The sequence below is a fragment of the Chenopodium quinoa genome, unplaced genomic scaffold (genome assembly GCF_001683475.1).
Source record: "Chenopodium quinoa cultivar QQ74 unplaced genomic scaffold, ASM168347v1, whole genome shotgun sequence".
Classification (NCBI taxonomy): domain Eukaryota; kingdom Viridiplantae; phylum Streptophyta; class Magnoliopsida; order Caryophyllales; family Amaranthaceae; genus Chenopodium; species Chenopodium quinoa.
In genome coordinates this window covers 155079-176646 of record NW_018744315.1, presented here as the reverse complement: position 1 = coordinate 176646, position 21568 = coordinate 155079, and the positions used below count along the sequence as shown (strand labels likewise).

The 21568-nt window shown below is 33.6% G+C and overlaps 3 protein-coding genes across 4 annotated transcripts; 1 reads left to right on the top strand and 2 right to left on the bottom strand.

Moving 5' to 3' along the window:
• Positions 1-449: 449 nt before the first annotated feature.
• LOC110696247 lies at positions 450-1670 on the bottom strand. The gene has a single exon (XM_021873527.1). The coding sequence runs from the start codon at positions 1204-1206 to the stop codon at positions 685-687; it is 522 nt and encodes a 173-aa protein (XP_021729219.1). The 5' UTR covers positions 1207-1670; the 3' UTR covers positions 450-684.
• A 7068-nt stretch (positions 1671-8738) lies between these two features.
• LOC110696240 (monoacylglycerol lipase-like) lies at positions 8739-15886 on the top strand. 2 transcript variants are annotated; one of them, XM_021873519.1, is made up of 7 exons: positions 8739-9350; positions 13028-13066; positions 13177-13247; positions 13782-13846; positions 14018-14107; positions 14223-14315; positions 15004-15886. In XM_021873519.1, the coding sequence occupies exons 1-7, from the start codon at positions 8908-8910 to the stop codon at positions 15436-15438; spliced, it is 1236 nt and encodes a 411-aa protein (XP_021729211.1). In that variant the 5' UTR covers positions 8739-8907; the 3' UTR covers positions 15439-15886. The 2 variants fall into 2 exon arrangements, with proteins under 2 accessions (XP_021729211.1, XP_021729212.1); XM_021873520.1 differs by lacking the exon at positions 8739-9350 and adding an exon at positions 12827-12932.
• Positions 15887-19389: 3503 nt separating this feature from the next.
• Positions 19390-19911, bottom strand: LOC110696227 (lachrymatory-factor synthase-like). The gene has a single exon (XM_021873505.1). The coding sequence runs from the start codon at positions 19909-19911 to the stop codon at positions 19390-19392; it is 522 nt and encodes a 173-aa protein (XP_021729197.1).
• Between the last annotated feature and the right edge of the window lie 1657 nt (positions 19912-21568).

Genomic DNA, 21568 nt, shown 5'->3' with positions numbered 1-21568 from the left:
GCAAAACTTTGACTATTTATATTCTTAAATTTGTGTTTTGGTTTTACACATTAGTAAAAATATAAAACTTCTTCCATTTCATATCGTTCTTCAATTCTAGCCTTACTTTTAAATCTTTTTGTGTGATAGAACTAGTCAAAGTAAGAAGGACAATATAATACAGAGGATCGATGTAAAATACTCTCTCTTTTACTATTCATAAACAAAGTATTACTAAACGTAATAATAAATAAAAAAAAAAAAAAATTAATCTTGTAACATGTTTTAAAATAACTATATATTAATGTAAAGTTTTATAATATCAATTTTTTTAAATAATTTCTAGTAATGTTTAATAATTAATAATTAGGTTCAAAATAGTGTGTTTCAAAAAAAAAAAAAGGTTCAAAATATTTAATTGACAAGTGTGTTAAGATTGATTGTATCAATACTATTATGGAACAGAAGGAGTATATTACATAAGTTATCAAAAAATGAAAGTGATGTGTTTACTTGAAAAATAGTTACATACAACATTCATTTATTTCAAAATAGAAGGAATACTATAGTAAGAGTACAACACACAATATCTCATCACATAATTTCAACAATCTAACTTACAGAGTTACAATAACATTCCTGTTGCTCAAAAAAAAAGTTACAATAACATTCCTTGACAACTTCAATCATGCATGTATCCATGGATTACACTCTCAATTTGTCCTGCATATCCTTAGTAATGGCAGGTATACAACTCGAGCTTCGAGCGAGGCCACCCTTCCTAGGAGGAACACCACCCTTAGCAGCCTTATCACTATTACTTTTCTTCAACAACTTCTTCACATCATCAGCTTGATACAAAGCAGGGTAAGCCCTGCCTAGTCTATTAAACCTTACACAAGCATTCATATGTACTTCTAACGCTTTCTCCCTCGTCTTACCGCCATTCTTCTCCATTTCTTCCTTCACTGCCTCGGCACACAATCCACATATCAACTTCCCTGAGTACTTCTTCCTCATCTCTTCGATGTACTCGCCCGAGCACTCTTCACTCATCCCACAACACTCACATTTTGCTAGCTCGACTTCAGATAATGTAGGGAGGCCGGTTGAAGCAGGATCATCATCATTCCCTTGATCCATTATATGTTGTAATACACTCGAAATGTCGGATTTTGTTCTTTGGAGGTTATCCATTGATGATGTTGCAAGTTTACTTGGTGCCATGATATGATTAGTTGTTTTATGTAAAAATTGATGAAAAACACTAGAAAAAATTGGATATTTGAAGAATGTACAAGAAAATTTTATATGGGGTTAGTAAGGCTTAAGATACTGATGATCAAATTACGAAAATCACGAGATCGAAACCAACCATCATATAATAGATCGAGAACGATGGAAAGCTAACATAGAAAGTAAAGATTAAACACAAAAGGGTACTTTTTGGCGATTTTGATCACGAGAAAAGGCTTAAAAATAAAAAGTTGAGGATAGAAAGACAGGAAAAGTTATGTGAAAGTTATTGAAAGCAGAAATTTGGCTTTAATTTGAGTTCACGGTTTGGAGAATGGATGTAGAAGCAAGTAGATGGATTACTTGCATGTTTCTACAGTGTCCACATAAAATATATGATAGTGCCTTCATGGAAAAGACAACCAACAAAAATATCAAAATATCATCTCTTTTTGTTTGGTGTATGGAGAGTCGTAACAGGCAGTGATGTCGATAAATATGATTTAAGGTTTAGAGTGATTTCCTTGAGATTTTACAGACTATGTAGAGACGGCCTGCCGATCTGACACCCACAAATAGTACATTACTTATGGTTGGATTGAAATTTGAGTAGATTGGGTCTTGCATAAAATATACCACTATATAAGCTAAGAGGCTAGTAATTCAACATTATTGCCATATGGTTTTTAAGTGAAACCTCATTTGACTATGTAAATTATTATAGATTCTGTCTTATTAATGGGTGCGGCCAAGCAGCTCTTTAACATAATTTCACTCATATAGCATAATTCAAATTAGTCAATTTTTGGCTTGCCCTATTAAAGTGATTTAATTTAAATTAACAAGGCCTATGTATATATATACGGACTCACTATGATTTGTCAAATTTCCATATAATTAGTTCTTCTACTATTTAAATGAAGGTTTATATATACAATCAAAATCTTCAACCTAAATTACTGCTTTATCAATACAAGAAAAATACTTTTTCGTATCGATTGTAATTGCTACAAAAAAAAAATCTTAATAAATGTTTATTCGATAAAATATCCACCGTTGCCATAGCCTTTAGTAGTGTTTTTCGCTTTCACTAGAGTTGTCTTTATTAATCGATACGGAAAACAACATTCAATCATGGTGATTATTGTAGCGATTATAATCGCTACAAATGTTGAACTCATTTTCTACAAAAAAAAAAAAAAAAATCCCTACATATGATCTATACAAATTCAACCATGCAAACTTAAGCTTTAATATTATATCTTTAAGACATATTTTATGTTCTCTTTGTCAAACAAAAGTTTAAAATCTAGTGTGAAAAAGGCTTTTTGTATTTGGGTTTTAGTGGCGATTGTAAACGATACGCTTTTCCATAATTTTATAAATGTGCATAAAAATGGTGAATAAATATTATTATGTTTTCCGTATCGATTTCATATGGGTTTACTATGTCGATTGTAAAATGATACGGATTCCACTACTATTTCACAAACATATGTGCATATTGTAGCGAATGTAAAATCGTTACGAAAAGACAATTTTCTTGTAGTGTATCTTCATTAGTGGTAGTCGGCGGATGTTAGAACTTCAATTATAACAACCCTATTGACTTAATTATAGCCCAATTATCAAAGTTTGCATAGGTTAATTGAACTCTTAATTCTTGTCTCCTAAATGTAATCATCTCTTAATCAAGATATTCAAAAGTATTACACTTATGTTAATATTATATGCCTCCTCTTTGAATAATATTAAATTATGTATGATTGTTTAGTAAAGCTTACATTATTACAATCCGATAGCTTAGTTTCATTATCCCTTGTGTTGTAGGCAAATGTCACATGATTTGTTTTATGTTCTAACTTTAAGGCACTTTTTATGATCTTGTACTTGTGCCAAAAAAAATATATATATTATTATTTAAATTAAATAAAAAATAAAACTAGACTCCATTCATTGTTGGAGTGAAGAATTAGCGTAATCAAATCGATATCTTGCTGAATTTTCGGGTACCTATCACGTAAACAAATCTATTGCCTTTATAAATTAGAAACCTAGTAGTTGTTACCCTCGATTTTAGGGTAGGTTTATTACGTTAACCAAAGGGTTATGTAATTTTATATATATATATATATATATATTTTTTTTTTTTTTGGGTGTTCCACCCGATTCACCCTTTGGGTTAATCCAGATTCGAGAATTAGTTTTGGGTGGTTAGGTTCCACTCCCCTCCCAATTGTTGTTGCGGGTGATTGAACACGCGGTCATCCCTACCAAATGTAGCCCTAATTATTAGTACACCAACAATCAATTGGTTAATTTTGTCCATATATGATACAAAGCTATATGAGTACAATACTTAAAAATATGAATTTTGATTTTATGAACTATTGTACATTCGTACTCTTGATTAGAACTATATGATACAAAGCTATATGAGTACAATACTTAAAAATATGAATTTTGATTTTATGAACTATTGTACATTCGTACTCTTGATTAGAACTATATCGTCAGCAAGCTCAGAGTTAAGATGTTAATCATATAGTCGATTATAAAGCTACACCCTTTGTCATCTTCATACATGTTGTACAAGCACAAGAAAAAAAAGAGAATGTAAGAGATTGTAAAATTACATCATATGTACTCCGTAGAACGAAAACCATAACAGTAATTAATTGATTTATTAGTTGGAATGCATTATAAGAGGATATGTACTTACAAAGTTATTACAACGTACTGATGTAAAAGTTGGTAATTACAACTTTATTCCCAAAAAGTTGGGCTATGGCCCATAAGGCCACTTGACCGGGTCACAACTCTAAAAAAACGGACATTGATCCGGTAATGGGCCCACTGGCCCATATAGTGGCCCAGGGTTTTCCAAACTTTGGCCCATCCATAATTTGGTAGTATATTGTATATCTTAGAGTATTCAGTTTTGGTCTATGAAACTTGACCCAGTTTCTGTTGCCTAAAGTAACATAAAGTTCAGGCCCAAAACAATGAAGTACATGTGACATGTTTCAATCTATCTCCATTCTCTACCTAGTTTGTAATTTTTTTTAAGGTCACAAATTAACAATAAACAAATGACGCAAAAATGTTTGATCAATGTTCTTTCAACAAACTAAACTCAACATTCACAATCTCCACCATTTTCACTCCTAAACCTTCATAAAGTCCAAAAACATGATGAGAAATTAAATTTTTCTTGTAATTATAATTACGTCGCATCATAAAAAGGACAAATACGTCATTATAAAGATTATTGTGTGAATAATCCTTACATGTATTATAAATAGCGGGCTAATGACCTCAAAGCTGACATGTTCTGATTAATCTTTTTCAATACTATTTATATACAAGTAAAATTTTCAATTGTATACAATTAACATTAAATTTCCAAAACAAAAATATTTGTTTGAACTAGAACCAAAGATTCAAAAATCAATATGTGTCTTCAATTGATTTTATTAAGACGAGTTGGTTCTTTTTTTTTTTTTTTTTCCTCTAGTGAGAGTTATCCTTGTCCTCTTTTAAAAAAAAATAAACCTAGGTCAATTATGAGTTTATGACCCTCTCTTGAAACTCATCTAAATAATTAGACAATCTGTTGAGTAAATTGCATCATCACGTATCAATAAATCCATATGCACAATACATCTCTTGTCTTAGTTATTCTAAATCAAGTTGTTACATCGGATAGGTACAAATCGAAAACGATGGCACAAATTAAAGTCAAAAAATGTATCTTGGCCATGAAAATTGCATGGTTAGAATTGTAATTTGTAAGCCTTATTATAAGTTTGGCAGAGTGGCTAGCAGGCTAGATGTGACTTCTTGTTTATGTGGACAGCCAGAAAATTTAAAGGGCACACCATATGACTTTACAAGTTATAAGCAGCTGATTTGATAACCGTGTATGTGAGTACGTGACCATTCGTTTATTTGGGATTTTCGCTCACAAATGAACTAATGATAACTTTTATTAACAAATTAAAATTGTTATTTTACATTAGAACGTTATTGGAATGTGGAACTTGGTGTACAAAATTTGAAGTCCCAAACATTCGATTTCTTATAGTTAAAATTGAGGAGTTGTTTGGTTGACACAAAAAAACAAAAATAAGGGAAGTAAATTACCTAACCCCCTAGGTCAATCAAAATTCATGGTATTTCTAAATTCCTACATTACCAATCAAATAAATTTAAGAAATTCCTAGGAATTTCATTAGGGAAATAACTTCCTATAAAATATAATTTCCTATATAAATTTAATTCCCATGTCAACCAAACAAGGCCTAAGTATTCTATACTATCTTCTTCGCCTTGGAAAAACGTTACGCCCTGCTTATGCACAAAGTTTCAAGTTATAAGTAGTACGGAGTAATTTGGTTATCAGTCAACATTCTTGATAAAAGATTTATTCCAATCATCCCTAACCGTTCGACACGCTTGGAGTTTTGTAAAATAGTGATCGTTATGTGCTTTTTGATTAATATTTTGGGACAAATGGAGAACAAATGTGTTTGGATACAATGGTTAAGAAATCTAGACTTCTAGAGGGGGGTTTGTGAAGAAATGGGCCTCCATGTTTCCTTTAGATCTTACCAATCCATCTTAAGATTTTATGAAAGGAAAAGAAATTGCTTTCTTCTATTTTCTTCATTTATTTTCTACTCAACTGTATGAAAAATGGTGTAAATGTATCAATCATTCAATCTTTCACTATTTTCTGAAAATCTTCTCATCGTGTCACTCATTCTAATTTGTGTGAAATTTTGTGTCATACCAATCTTTTATATATGACATTTATGTATAGCCTAATCGGTATTATATAGTGCTATCTTGCCATTTAATTTATGGTTTTTTACTATGTATATTTACACTCTGCGGTAAATTAATCATACATGGCCTAACGCGAGCTGAGATTGTAATGAGTCGAGTCATTTTGAATTGTGGCGATCCCTACCCCATCGATTAGGCCTCTAAGGCGAAAACTTCCCACGCTTTTACACCTCAAAACCAGCAGTCCATATATAGCTTCAAGTAAAACCCAAACTTCTCTGTAGAAGGTCAAAATTGCATAATATTTATTTGTTGCATTCAAAGTTGATGAATGTGCCTCATCGACCCTGCCTAATAGTAGAATAAATCTAATAGTACATGTACCTTTCGAATTTGTTGGATATTAGTGGGCATGGGCATCAACTCCTATCACATAGCTATCCAAGATGAATTGTCTGTGGTCACTGCCTTTATACCGCTCTGCTTATTTTTAAAGCTATGACTTGTTTTGATCTTCCTAATCCAAATCTCCAGTATACTTTATCTTACAATTTTACAAATAATTACCAAAGTAATATATGGATTTAATTTTTAATAAGGTAAATAAAAGCACCCTAACTAGACTTTTATTTTTGTTTTAATTCTAATATTTACGGGTCAAACACTTTAAAAGTGAGAAGAAAAAGTAAGAATAAAGGGTTCTTATTTTCAAAATATCTCTAATATGAGTTAATCACAATATCATATGTAGTACTCCGTATAAATAATCTATCTAGAATAATGATAGACAATTCTAAGAAATCATTTTGTCTACCCTATCTTCAAATTGTCGTGATCCAAAAAGGACCTGGAATTTGATACTCATACAGCTTGCTACTTACTACTTGTAGCCTTTTTCCAATAGTTCCTTTATCTTGCAATAATAAAATACTTTAACTAGCGTATAGACCTTTATAGATATTATGTCTTACTTGCATAATAGCTTCCCTTCACACCAATTTGATGATATAAGAACTCGTGGTTTGGACTCCTTGTTCCTGCCTTGAAGTATCGGCCGTCACAAGCTCCGACCACCCGCACTCCGTCGCCAAAAGACGTGGGTGCTCTTGTGATTTAATAGCCCGCTTGTGTTGCTTCGGGCTCACAAGCCCCTCTTCCGCACAAAGGCTAGCGCACGCCGCACGTTTCGGTGCCAAAATCCCGGACTGTGACACCTAGTCTGATTTTATATGTTATGGCTGAATATCTAGTAAGTTAATGAAATAAGTTAAATAGAACATAGTCTCCAATCATATTATATAATAAGTATACAAAATGTATAATAATTTATAAAGTATGGAGTAATATATCTTACGGAGTATAATATTGACTACAAACGGATGTTTTAAGTTTTTCTACGATTACATAAAATATTGGCTATCCAATCGCGCAATATAGCCTCAAGGCATCAAGCATACTCCCCTATAATAATACTTCCTTACCTCATCGTATAAGCTCATGAGCTAATCATTGGCCCATGCTCTTATTATATTATAGTATTATACCAGTATTAATCCATGAAATTCGGATCAAATTGATTTCATGTTAATTGAAAAAGGTCTATACGCTAGTTATTAGGCAGATACTTGTATTAGCTAGTCATTAATCAATATGCCATTTTTTATTTTTCCACGAACCTAATAATTTGTTGTCGAGTGTTACTTTGTTGACTTGAATTCCTTATTTCACGTCCTAAAGTCAAGCGGAATCTAGTTCAACAACATATTGCCAATTTCCGTTTTAAAAGAGAATAATGTTAGCATCACGTCACCAATTCTACAATTGAAATTATTTTCATAAATTAGAATTTAATTGCAATAATTAAATAATTTTTTATTAATTAAATTTAAGTTTAACTTGATAAAAAAAAAAAGGTAATACCAACGAGGTTATAAATTCCTTGTGATTTCTTGTTTTTTTAGAGTCCACCATATAATATGAAATACATAAAAATATAAGATGTATGAGTAATAAAATTCAAAGAAGACAAGATGCATCGAACAATGAATAAAACTTTGAGAAGTGATTTGGTGTCCTACATTAGCTATTTAGTTAACCGTTTGATTAGCCCTAAAAATATGACAATGATGTCTCCTACGATCAAATCTTTGAAGGAGCTTATAAACATCTTTGATTATCTAAGTCATCCCCCTACAAAGACTCCCTACCAAGTATAATATAGACAGCAATCACCTTATATGCTACTATTAATACACAAACGTATATTAGTACAAGATTGCTCATTCTTACTTTATTTATTTATTACATGAATAAATGTATGATGAAATACTCTTGATTACCATAGAATGCATAGTGCATATTCATCTTACATACAAGTATATAGTTTGTACTTTTATAGTCCAACTTTAGCAATAGGATATCTAATTTAGAAGTGTTAATTCGAATACTTGAGTCGGATCAAGTTGGATTGAATCTATTTCAAAATTAAATCATGTTAAATAATTGTATTCATACAAATGGAAAGCAGCCAAAAATCCATCCCAATAATCACGCGGTAAAAGGTTGGAACATTTAAACGCCCACCTCCTCTTCTCTCTCTCCTCATTCTGTCTCCATTTTCCAACCAACCAATCCCCATTTTTGATTTTTCTCCCTTTAAATAAATAAATGAACAAAACTAAAAATCCAAATTTCCATTTTATTTCCTTCCATTTTAAAATAAAATTAAATACTCGTATAAAAAATTCCTCTATAAAATTTCCCTTAATTTCTTCGACAACATTTCTTCCTCCTCTTTCTCTCTCTAAAAAAAACAAACTCTCCTCCACCATCCTCTCTCCACCGCCTCAACTCGCCGGAATTTCGCCACATTTACTCTCTCCTCCGCCGGAACCACCGTCAATGGCGGCGACGAACGTGGAGGAGCTAACCTCCGGCGCAAGCGGCAGAATCATTCCTCTCTTTCACCGAGCTAAATCAATGGCGCTTCTCCTCTTTCCATCCTACAATTTCCTCAAAAAATTCATCATTCTTTTCTACTCCTCCTTCCTTTGTTTCCTCCTCCTTCTGCTGCCGCGTTCTCAACGGTTTTCTCCGGCGGAGGTGTCGGAGTCGGAGCCTCGGCCGGCGGCGAAGTTCAGGCGGAGGAGATTGATGGAAGAGGAGGAAGATACGCGGCGTCGTCGTGCGCTTGCTGAAGCGTTGGAAATGATGCCGGTTAAGATTGATGGAAAGGAGGAGAGAGAAAGTGGTGAGGATTGTCGTTGGAGTACTTCGATTTTCTTTGGTGTTCGACGAAATGCCCTCTTTTGCCGGTCTTGGTTCCCGATTTCCAGTAATCCCAAGTACGTTCTCATTTTTTAAATTTTGTTTTTAATTATATAATTGATTTGATTTCGTGTTGATTGGGGATGTAATTTCTTGGAAATGTATATTTTTTATTTGCATGTTGTTAATTGTTTAATTAAAATTGGATTTCTGGGTAATTCTAGGTTTGATTGCCTGACATTCTTGGTTTATTTTATTATTATTTTTCGGAGGGTTTAATTTATACTTGTACTATGTTTGGAAGTTACAGGAGTATTTTGTGATTAATTTTTTGGGTGTTAATTGAATTAACTTTGGGGTTTGGCTTGTGGCTTAGCTGAGTTTATGTTGGAGATAAGCGAATTTCTGTGCAATTTTGATGGAAGTGTGACATTAATCAGTTTTGAGGCTGAGTTGATTGTTAAGGAGTGATCATTTTTTGTTTCCTGTAATGATGTCTGTGATGGTAATTATATTTGTTTTTCCGGTGACGAATGAGCTAAGATTAAAGAGATGCTAGAGTTGAGAGGTTGAGGATTCAAGTCTTTAGTGACTAAAGTTTTAGAATAAGGTAATGAGAAGCAGTTTAAGGGTTAGATGAAATGAGGGATTGATGGTTATAAGTCATAATTGTCATCAGATTTTTCATTAATTTGGAAAAATTTGGGTTTGAATTATCTTCATTATCCAATAATGATGAACAATTATTTTTTGGGTTGTTCGGGCAATTTAATGGCTAGGTGAGGAGTTTGGTTGCTTAAATTTACTATCATTTTGAGTGATTGTGTGTTTGAAGGTTAGAATACTACTTGTAAGGGATTCTTCTGGAAGTTAATTGCTTTGAAATGTTCTTATCTTGTTTTGTCCAATTTGAGTTTATTATTGGATGTGGCACATTGACTGTAATGTACTAATCTGGCAATTTGATGGTGCAAGTTATTGATATTTTAAAAATATTTTGTGAAATTGAACAATCAAAGTCTTGCTCTTTTCTTTTTTTTTTTTTTCTTTCTTTTGGAGTTTTTATCGTTGATTTGCCATTTCTGGTTCTCTGTTTGTATATTGGCTTGTTGGGGAGGTTGTTTCAGTTGTGTGCTGAGCTTTCGGTGCAAATTATGCTTGTCTCACTTGTTGGTCTATGTCTATTTTTGAAATAGCTATTACTTGTTGACCATTCAAAGTAATGGAGTGAGGAATGGTGAGTAACTGAGATTTGCTTGGGAAATGTCAAATGTGTTTAAAAAGCTCTTGCTGGAGTAAAATCATAAATGGTTTGACTAATTGTTCTTCAAGGAAGCAAGAGTGAATTTGCATCTTGTACAAGTCTTTCCTTATCTACATGATAGCTAAGTCAACCTATTTGAAGATAATTTTCCTATAACTATAATTATCCACCTAAGATACCATACCAGCACTTGATCAACTTGAAACGTAAGGCTTTTTAAATTGAATTATTCCTGGTGTAGGACATGACTACCTCACTTGTTGACTATGTCTTTCTTATATAGCTTACCTAACAAGCACTCCCTTCGCCTCTTAAAAATTGCCCCACTTTCCTATTTGATTGTCACTTCAGTTTCCCCTATTAACTACTTAGTTATCTATTCCCCACTTAACACCTCACAAGAAGAATGAAAGAGAGCGTCATATGTACAACTCTTTCTAGCTCTTGAAAAGCAATAAACTTCTTCAGGGGCAAACATTAATGGACAAAGGGAATATTAGTGTGTAGGACTCCATGCCCCTTCTTGTTGTATTATCTATTCAGCTCTTCTAGAAGGCTAACTACAGAACAAGGACCGCAAGTTTAGGTTTTATTTTGTTTGTGTGTTGGGGGAAGGGGGGGGGGGGGGGGGGCGGCTTCATTGAGGGCTTAAATTTATGGACCTCATTTGGATCATTGGATGAATATTGACTTTAGCTATAAAAAGATATGGAGTAGTAAGAAAGTTAATTGCTTATGTACTTGAAGAAAGAATAGAGGTATCTTAGTCAAAATATATCAGTAGAAATCTTCTCTTGTGGCTTATAAGAGTTTCAGGGTTACATCAGTATCCATTTACACTGTTTCTTGGAAATTAATGTGAAGAGGTGTGGAGGAGGAGTGAGAGGTAAAGACTAAAGACCGGATAGGGCTGTTGGTATTCTAGGGACTTATCTTTATCTCATCTTCTGGTTGAGTGCTGGGCCAATGGTGTCTTTATTAATGGGCAGTTTCTCATTTCGTCACAGTCTAATATGTGATTGGAAATTAGACTGCTCTGTGACTTAATTATGCCTCTGTCCATTGTTGATGATTAAAGACAGCTAAGGCAGGGAAAGTGGGAAAATTAATTGAATATTGGGAAGAGTGAAAAATGGAAAAGATATGATGCATATTTTGCTGTTTTATGTCCAATTACTCAATACATATATTTTGAGGTCCTTGATAAAATGTGAACACCACACTGTAGCTGCTGGTTGTATAGTTAACTTGTATATGTTATTGGCTAAGAAGGATACATTATATTAATGTTGGAACACAACAGTGCTAGGACATAGTCAGTTTTGAAGACATGCATAATAGAAAATCTGGCTCTTTTATATCAGTTGCATCCAGTAACTTGTCCTCAGCAGGAGACATAGCTCTGGCCCTTATAGGATACTCAAAGTCGTTTTTAAAGTTGTTATTGTATGCCTTTATTCCAAAATAAAATTCCTCTTCATTTTTGGTACAGATATTTAGAGTGATTATATCACTGAAATATTTTCCTTTTCGTAGCACCTTTACATCTGTCAAAACCTTGTACTACAATCAACTAATCGTTGAAGAGGCATTTTAGGAGATAACATGTACCTTGACTACCTTGAATTTTCATTCTTGAACATCTATATTTAATACAGTCATGTTGAACTTAGTGTGAATTCTTTCTATTGCTGTTTGCCTTTCAAATGTCTCTGGTTAACTGGTTTGGAGTGACATATAAGGTGTTATCTTGCTGTGTATCATTCTTCATAAAAAAAATTCTTATTCTCTTAAGAAGCAAGAGGTGACGAGGTGTTGTTTAGTGCTTTCCTATTTACTGGCTATGCTTGTACTCCTTAGGAGGACGTGTTCTAGTAGTTTATGATGTCTTGGTTGCATATTGAAGTAGGGGTGACAAGTGATTTGTGTAATATTTTAATGATAAAGCATCCTTTTTAGAGTTTTGCCATTTTTTTAAAAAAATTTCCCTATGCTGGTTTCACAAGCTGCTAATTTGAGCAATTTTTATTTTATACATGGGTCTTCCGTACACCCACATGAGCTTATAAAGATATTGGGGTGCACCGTGTGCAGTTACACCCTGTTGTATAATAGACACCTTAGCAAATCTAGCCCCATAGGGTAAAACATTTCATTTATAACTTATTTAACTGTTGTGCATGATCACTTATTCTTTAAAGTGTTGAATCTGTTGCATTAGTCTTACCCTAGCAGCAAGTGAAAGGGTAATAATGATACCCTCTTAAACTGGTTGTTTTTGTAGGTTGTCATATAATAAATAATGATGAGTTCATGCAATAGTGATAAAGGTTCGATTTCAGTAGAAGATTTGTTGTGTGATGTACCTGCTTCCCCCTGGTTTTGCATATCTGTGGTATCTGAAGCAAAACTACCTGCTCTCTGGAATTTTGAGAAAAATGGCACCATAGTTTTTCTACATGATATTTACTAGTTTTTATATGATTTCAGGGGCATTATCATAATCATTCATGGACTTAATGAACACGGGTAATTAATGAGAACCTTCTCAATATTCTTTTGCTGCCTGCAATGGTGGTGTGAGCAGCTTTCCGTGTCTCTCAAAATAACCTGATTTACTTTTTTTGGTTTATTTGCAGTGGAAGATATGCTCACTTTGCAAGGCAATTAACCTCTCGCAACTTTGGGGTGTATGCTATGGATTGGATAGGTATTTTTAGTAATTAGTTTAGTTAGCCTTTTTTTTCAATTTTTTTTTAACTACTAAAATGTCAAATATTGAGTTATTACTGTGGTGGTCTTCAGTTGTCCTATGCTGTGACAGCTCGAATCTCATTTGTCAGATTATTGCTTGCCAAGCATGTCTTGCATGGAGGCTATGGAGGGGGTTACTAAGAGAATTATTAAATAGGATATATTTCTGAGTTGAAGTATAAGTGGTTGTATATCTTATGCAATATGTTAGTCTTACAGTTCTGCAATTAATACCATCACATATGATAGTTGGTGTGTTGTATCTTGTAAAAGGTATTCCGTAGAAATTATTATGTATGCTGCATTCTGGTTTTGGTATGTTTTTCAACAAAGTAATCGCATATAAAAAGTATGCATATGCAACAGATTGTAAATTAGGAGTTTAGGACACTATTAATTTCGTGTTTAACAAAAAATAAGTTCAATACCGGATTTTCCTTTTCAGGATGATTAATCTAGGATCCTCATTGTTATGTTTCCTCTCTTGTAGGCCATGGTGGTAGTGATGGGTTGCATGGGTTTGTTCCCTCCCTTGATAATGTTGTTGCCGATACGGTGAGTTGGAACTTTATCGATTTCATTCTTCTCTTGTGATTTTAGGATCTCAAGCATATATACTAGTAATGTATCAAATTATTCTTGTAAACAAAAGACCTCCCTCTTAGTTAATTCTATGCCTAAAGTTAATGTTAATGAGCTCCTTTCACTAATTTCTTCTATGAATAGGCGGCTTTCTTGGAGAATGTTAAAATCGAGCATCCTGGGGTACCTTGCTTCCTGTTTGGTCACTCTACTGGAGGTGCGGTGGTTTTAAAGGTTAGTGATCTCACTTCTACGGAGTAGTTGATACTTTGGAGGTTTTTACACTCTTTAGGATTAGAAAATTGGCTGAATTTTTCCCTAACAGTGCATGTACTCTGTTCGTTTACAGGCTGCTTCATATCCTCACATTGAAAGAATGGTTGAAGGAGTTATACTGACCTCACCTGCCTTGCGCGTTAAGCCAGCACATCCTGTGGTCAAGGTATATTTGTACTTTGTACTATAGCTTGAAATTCTTTGTGGGAGGCATACTTACTAATTTTATGGCATATCATACACTAACCTTTGATATCAATTTCCTTAGCTTATCATATAAGTACCTTATTAAGGGCTGGAAAATTCTCCCCATAAGGCAGCCAGCTGAGATGCATAATTGTGTTATGTACTCTTATTGTATGCCTTTTTGACTCCATTACCCATGCCTTTGCATGCAAGATTATCATGCAAGGTCAAGGGATAGAAAACACGTGTAAATAAAATATGAGGTTAACCATAAATTTACTTGCCCTGTTAGGCTGTTACTGAATTGATCCAAATCTTTTGTCTAATTTACTAGTAAAGTTAATGAGTACTGGGAGTATTTTGTTAGATAAGGACCAAGTCGCTATACCTATTTGCTGACCCTGGTTGGTTACTTTGCCTCAAGTCTGGCCGTAGTATTGAATTTTGGGGTATAGGTTGGGGTATAGGATGGGGGGCCCTTTGATCTGACAAACCTAACCTCGGTCATGCTTTCTTCACACACACACACACTGACGCACATATACTGATATACATACACTAAAAGAATAAAGGAAAAAAAAAAAAAAAAAAAAAAGAAACAAGAAAATGTCAGGGAGAAAGTATAGATGCTTATACTTATGCTTATGCTCATGCTGCTGTCTATGCAGGTTGTAGCCCCTGTTTTTTCCTTGGTTGCTCCAAGATTCCAGTTCAAAGGTGCTAATAAGAGAGGCATTCCAGTTTCCAGGGATCCAGCTCAACTTCTTGCAAAATACTCTGACCCGCTGGTTTATACTGGTCCCATAAGGGTCCGAACTGGGCATGAGATCTTGCGCATCACTGCTTATCTGACACGCAACTTCAAATCTGTCACTGTACCATTCTTTGTTCTTCATGGAACAGCAGATAGGGTGACTGATCCACTGGCTTCTCAGGATCTCTACGATCAAGCAGCCTCCAACTTCAAAGATATAAAGCTTTATGATGGCTTCTTGCACGACCTCCTCTTCGAACCTGAGCGAGAAGAAATTGCATGGGACATTATTGACTGGATGGAAAAGAGGCTAAACGTGGCTCAGTATTTTGGAAATTTAGTCGATTGATTAGGTGTTAACATTCAAAAAAGAGGTTGGTGATTGCTAATCACTGTGAAGTGTTTATAGTACTTCTGTCCTGCATAAAATATCACACTGATGCCATAATCTGAACCCGTAATAGCATGTGGCAATTATGTTTGGACAGAGGCAGTATTTGTTTTGAAAATAGTGTGGAGTCTGTAAATTGTATAGCATATAGTCAGGTCTTTTTGTAGATTGGTGTGTCTGATTACAGTTGCAAACTGTTTTCTGGCAAATTTGCCTTTAAAACGTTTGCTGTCATCTGTATATGTATATGATATGAAACTGTCGTTTTAGTTGTTTTTGGGGTGTCCTATAGCCTACCTGGATTTCGATGAGAGCGGAACGTTCGTACAGGTCTAGGTGTAAACAGTCTTACTCGCAATATAGAGAGGCTGATTAATCTTTATACATATATTTTTTTTGTCAAAAACTCGAAATATTGGGTGTTTATATATATATATATATAATTTTTTTTTGGTAGTTAGCTGTATTGTTATTGAAACCATAGTCTGAGACTTGAGTAATATAAATGCCATTTACTAAATTACTACACATATTATCTAAATTCTAAAATATTTTATTTCCAAACTAATAAGTGTAACAACTGGTTTGCAGCTTGCGTATTAGAATAATAGTGTTTCATTTAAAAACAAAATGATCCCTTAATCCCTAAATCAGGTAATAGAATAAATAGGCATCGCATTGACTAAACTGCAATAGCACCGTCCAAATCTTGCATCAGTTGATCCTGTTTCGTTTTTCTTTTATAAAACGGCAATTAGCTTCTGTCTTTACTTTATTTTTATGTTCACCATATTAGTGATATTACCAGCTCATCTTCATTTCTATCCTTTTATGCGACAGGTCTCACCAAACACAACACATAGTATGTAATATTTGACCAAATAACAAGTCACCTCTTAGTTTTTAAGATATTTTATCATTAGTCGTATTCGATAGAATATAAAACATATTCCTAAGTCTCAACGAACTACGGAGTATCAGCTTAAACTTTAAATATGTTTTATACTCTACCAATATTCTTTCTATTCGTAATTAAAAAGTATATTGACAATGTAATTTGAACTAAATACGCCATTAATGAATAATATATAGAGTAGTTAATAACTTAATATATGACCATCTTTAACAAAAGAGAAGGCATATTTTAAGAATCTCACAAGAAAAAAACCTGAGGACTGTAGTTAAGCATCTATGTTTATTTCTTTGATTCTTTCGGCAGAAGGCAGACTTTCTTTATTAATGATTTTTTGTGAACATTTAGTGCTTTTGTCATTATCACCATGTTTCATTTTTAAGTTGTTTGTTTCTTCGTTTATTCTAATTCACAAAAGACAGAATAAGCTTTTTGCAGCATTTTGTCAAATTAATATTACTTGGTATTATTTTATTAAGTGAATACAGTAATTTGGAATTTGCTCTGTTATTAGATAGTTCTATATTCGATGTCTTTGGATCATGTTCACCGCCCTTATCTTCTCAGCCAGCAAATGCGTTCTATAATTCGGTACAACATCATAACTCATAAGATTAAGATAATGATTATTTAAAGTTTGTGCTTTAATCTGTTGAAGTATTAGTAGTAATGCAATCTATCTATCTTTAAGTACGTGTTTACAACCTATTTGGTATATTGATAGTAATAATGCTAATTGATGTTGATAATGCAAGCGAATTTGTAAGTAAATTTATGTGGAAATTTTTATGTCAATGTCTTTGGTATAATGTCTAAGTAAATTTTTTTAAAGGGGGTGTTAATGGGCATTTATAAAGAAAAACACAAGTTTGGATCGGAACGAATGTATTATTTTACCATGTTTTACAAAAGGACGTTGTTTTCCATACATAATCATACTGTAATATATATTCTTATTATCTTCTTTGTCACCACCAGGTCAAGATTGGTTAATAAAAATTAGCTAATAGTCGTAAAACATTAACCACCAAATACCTAGCAATCGCTAAATTCTAAATAACATGCACTAGTTCCATTGATAGCTAAATTAACATAAAAATCACTAATTTAGTAAACAGCACACGTCGGCCAGCTGACACGGTTACTTAGTGTCTTGGTATCTTGGTTTGCCCAAATTAATGTTTCCGCAAGTTATGCTTAGATCTAGCTACTTAATTGGTGTAGTATAGTCAAAATTATGACCAAGAAATATAAATTTTTTGCATGTGTACTTCTCACTTACTCAGTACTAGTGCAAAACGCCAACCTAAAAAATCACGTTGGGTTGAGAAATTGCAATGGTCCATACAAAATAAATACACTAAATTTACGTACTTGGACAATTGTCAACTGATACATCTATGATTGTGGGGTATTGATGTATTATTTGTGGAAGCTTGTTTGTTGTTTCATTTCTTCCATTTGAACTTTTTTTTAATGGTCCTCTTACACTTAAGCGTATGAGGGTGGTGACATTGACATTGCTCATAAGTCATAATTGGCTATGTTTCCTTCGAGAGAAGGAAAGTTTGAGTGGATTCAAAGCTTTAGTACATCTACTTCCCCTTTAAAATAAACTATATTTTCTAGGGACATAATTTGTTTTCATAGCTAAATCTCATCTGATCTGAATTCAATGTTTAGAGCTGGTCATGGATCGAGCCAGGCCAGTCCATGAATCGTTAGGAATGTGAGGCACACCAAAAGGTTGTGTATGGACATCATTTATATAATTTGGCATGAGCAAGCTAAGCGTTGATCCACTTTCTTTTTTACCAATAGTTGAAGCAAAAGATAGTTAAAGGGGGCCACTATTATGACCCTGAAGTCTATTTAGAAAGATTGACACTGCTTGAACTTTCCTTATATGTACCAAACATGGCTCGCTGGAGTACAAGGCATGTAAGCTTACACAATCAGTCCCAGTTCCAACTCTATCCATGTTGTTTCTTTAGTTGGCCAAATTTCATTTTGCTTAATCTACTCGCTGAGCTTGCATTGAATTGATTGATTTGAACCATTTTCCAAGCCTTTTCTAATTTTGACTACTAATTTGTGACGCTTTCCTCACTTTAACTCTTTAGGGTGAGTTTACTCTTAATGTCCTAATACGTTGCTCCTTTAGAATAGACACATTTATATCACATCATATAAACTCAGTTAAATTGTCTTTTGGGACTTTATTTTCTCTCCATATATTTCTGTCAATACCAATCACAATCTTTATTTTCTGATTAACAATGGGATAAGTTTGACAATTTTGAATTATTTAGATGAAAAACCACAAATAAGAACGAAATTACTATACGACCAGATAGACTATTACAGTCACATGACTTAAATTAACGACCAATAACATTTCAACATTTTTAATGTTCTTCAACTGCCTTTCTATGTGTGACTCATCCTTGCATTATATTGAACGGTAACAATATCACTTAGAGAAAGAGTTTCCCTTTCTATGGCTTGGTAGTTGGCATGAATGAGAATAGCATATCTAACTACACAAGCATGTTTTGAGACAAGAAAAATGAATATTGCATTAATACATGTAATGTTATTCAAGTTTATGAAAAAAGTAGAAACTAGCTAGATTATCAAGGATATAAGAATTGATAAGTTTAGGTTAACATTTGTTAGTGAATTCTACTAGTGACATACACGATCGATGAGTAGAAAATAATGTGACCAATGATATATAAAGTTCATTTGATAATCAGTTATTAAGTAAACTCACTTAGTAACATAGTTTCAATGAGTTAACAAAATAACGAGACAACGATATAAATTTGAACCTTTATTTATTCAGAAGATTCTCATACCTATTAAATTAAAAGGTCCGATAATAATACAATTTAATTACTAGCATAAATTACAACTTTTTGAGATTATAATACCATCAAAAACAAAACTAAAATCATAATATAAGATAAATAATACATAAAAGCTTCAATATTTTAATTAGCTTCACATTGACTATAAGCTTCTTCCATCTTAATAACCATGCCATGAGCAATAGCCTTAAAAATCTCACAAAGACCTTCTAAGGTAAACCCTTCAACAGGATCAGCTTCAAACGTCCACACAAACTTACACCCACTTCTTCCATCATCATCATCATCATCACCATCACTGCCGTCGCTCGGAAACAACCGCTTGGTTGAGACATAAGACTTGAACCCTGCGTTGTTATCAAGAATTTCATAGGACAAACACATCTGTGATGGATCAATGGATATAAGCCTTTCCTTAGCAAACCGAGCCACGCCGTCGCCTCCGAACTTTGAGGACTCACAACACCTAACCATGCCTGGCTCCCCTAGTTCACCTTCTACTAGGTAACACTTCTCAATGTGAGTAAACCATTTGTCTAAGGAGCAAAAATCTGCTATGAGTGGCCATACTTGTTGTGGTGTGAGTTTTAGCTCTACTATTGTCTCTCCTTCCCATTTGGCTGACTCTTGAACTTGATCTCCCATTTTTAGTGAGAGAAATTAGTGAGAATATAAAAGATTTGAATTTTTTATGGGGTGAAGAAGGATGATTAAGAATGAGCTTTTATAGACCAAGAATTGTTGTACATACATACAATTGATTAAGTGGACCAAGAAATTAAAGTAGAGAGTGCTTGTGGAGGTTATGTCTTACCTTAAATATTTCTTTGAGATTTATTTTTTGTTTGGGTTTTATTAACTTCTTTGTGATGGGACTGTATGAATTGTCACGTTAGTAATTTGAATGTCTGTAAATTTAGCTATATACTTCGTATTGGTTATTTGCAAAAATACGTAACATGGAGATCGAGAAATATAATTTTAATCTATAATATTTTAGCTTTTTACATGTTAATTACTCCCGACCCATTTTTAAAAGTTATTCCTATTTTAATTTTATTTTAATTAATAAGACCATTGTCACGCAAACCAAAGGAGTACTCCGAAACTAACAGAGACTCAAAGAGTAGCTTCATTGTCAAAAGGTAATACATTTATCATTTGTAACGTTGACATCTTGTAGTTATTCTCTAATATTATAACTATTTTAAACTAAAATATAATATTGTCATTTTTTTGTATAAGCCTTACACCATTGACATTTTTTTAGATGTAAAGGAGTGGATTAAAAGATAGTGTATTGTTGGCATGGGCCCTAGTTGAATATGAACCACAACACAAATTTGTTCTTCTAATTTGGTTGATGGTTTGTTATGATTTTATTTTTTTCGCTTTGTTCTTTTAAACCTCAGAGAAATGCATGGTTCATCTCAGAGAAAGAAGAAAAACAAATTATAAATCAAAATACTGTTCAACAATGTGAGACACGAAAGTTTTCATAAAGTACTTTAAAAACTTTTTTTTAGTGAATTGTTAAACATCGCCCGCAAATTCCTACATAAAGCCCACAAAATAAGAGTGAAATGACACTTTTGCCCTCATACTAAAAAACACACAATTTCTCTCTCTACTCTCTACTTCCACTTTCTCTCTCTAAATTATTTCCAGAGCTATGTCGAGGCGGCCCGGCAAGGAAGTGGCGGCACCGGCGGTGGGCGGAAGGCGGTTTGCCGGCCAGAAGGTAATTTTTTTAATTTTTGTAATTTTTTTTTAAAAAAAAAAACCTCCGGCGACGGTGAGGCGCCAAGGCGAGACGCCACCACCACGGAGGAGGCGCCTAGGCAAGGCGCCCGTACGGTGGTGGCGGCGCCTAGCCCAGACGCCACTACCACGGCAGCGGCGCAGAGGCTAGGCGCCACGGCCGTGGTAGTGGCGTCTGGGCTAGGCGCCGACACCACCGTACGGGCGCCTTGCCTAGGCGCTTCGTTCTTTTTTTTTTTTTTAAATTTTTTTTTTTGTTTTTTTTTAATTTTAAATTTTATTTTCGATTTTTTTTTTTTTTTTTAAAAAATTTGTTTTTCTTTTTTTTAAATTGTATGTTCCCTTTTTTTTTTTTATCTTTTTTTTTTAAAATTTTGTTTTTTTATTTGTTTTAATTTTATATTTTTTATGTTTATAATTTTATTTCCGTGACTTGTTTATTTGCTTTTGTGTTTATTTTTCGACTTTTTTTAATTTGTTTTCGTTATTATGTTTCGTTATTTACTTGGAGTTAGGCATCGCAATTTAGACCTGGTGCGGG

What these genes read in the sequence shown, in the direction of transcription:
- LOC110696247 (XM_021873527.1), bottom strand. Translation starts at nt 1,206, where the DNA reads ATGGCACCAAGTAAACTTGCAACATCATCAATGGATAACCTCCAAAGA.
- LOC110696240 (XM_021873519.1), top strand. Translation starts at nt 8,908, where the DNA reads ATGGCGGCGACGAACGTGGAGGAGCTAACCTCCGGCGCAAGCGGCAGA. An exon ending in CATGGACTTAATGAACACGG is followed by an intron (nt 13,067 to 13,176) that starts GTAATTAATGAG and finishes GTTTATTTGCAG; the next exon opens with TGGAAGATATGCTCACTTTG. An exon ending in CAGCACATCCTGTGGTCAAG is followed by an intron (nt 14,316 to 15,003) that starts GTATATTTGTAC and finishes CTGTCTATGCAG; the next exon opens with GTTGTAGCCCCTGTTTTTTC.
- LOC110696227 (XM_021873505.1), bottom strand. Translation starts at nt 19,911, where the DNA reads ATGGGAGATCAAGTTCAAGAGTCAGCCAAATGGGAAGGAGAGACAATA.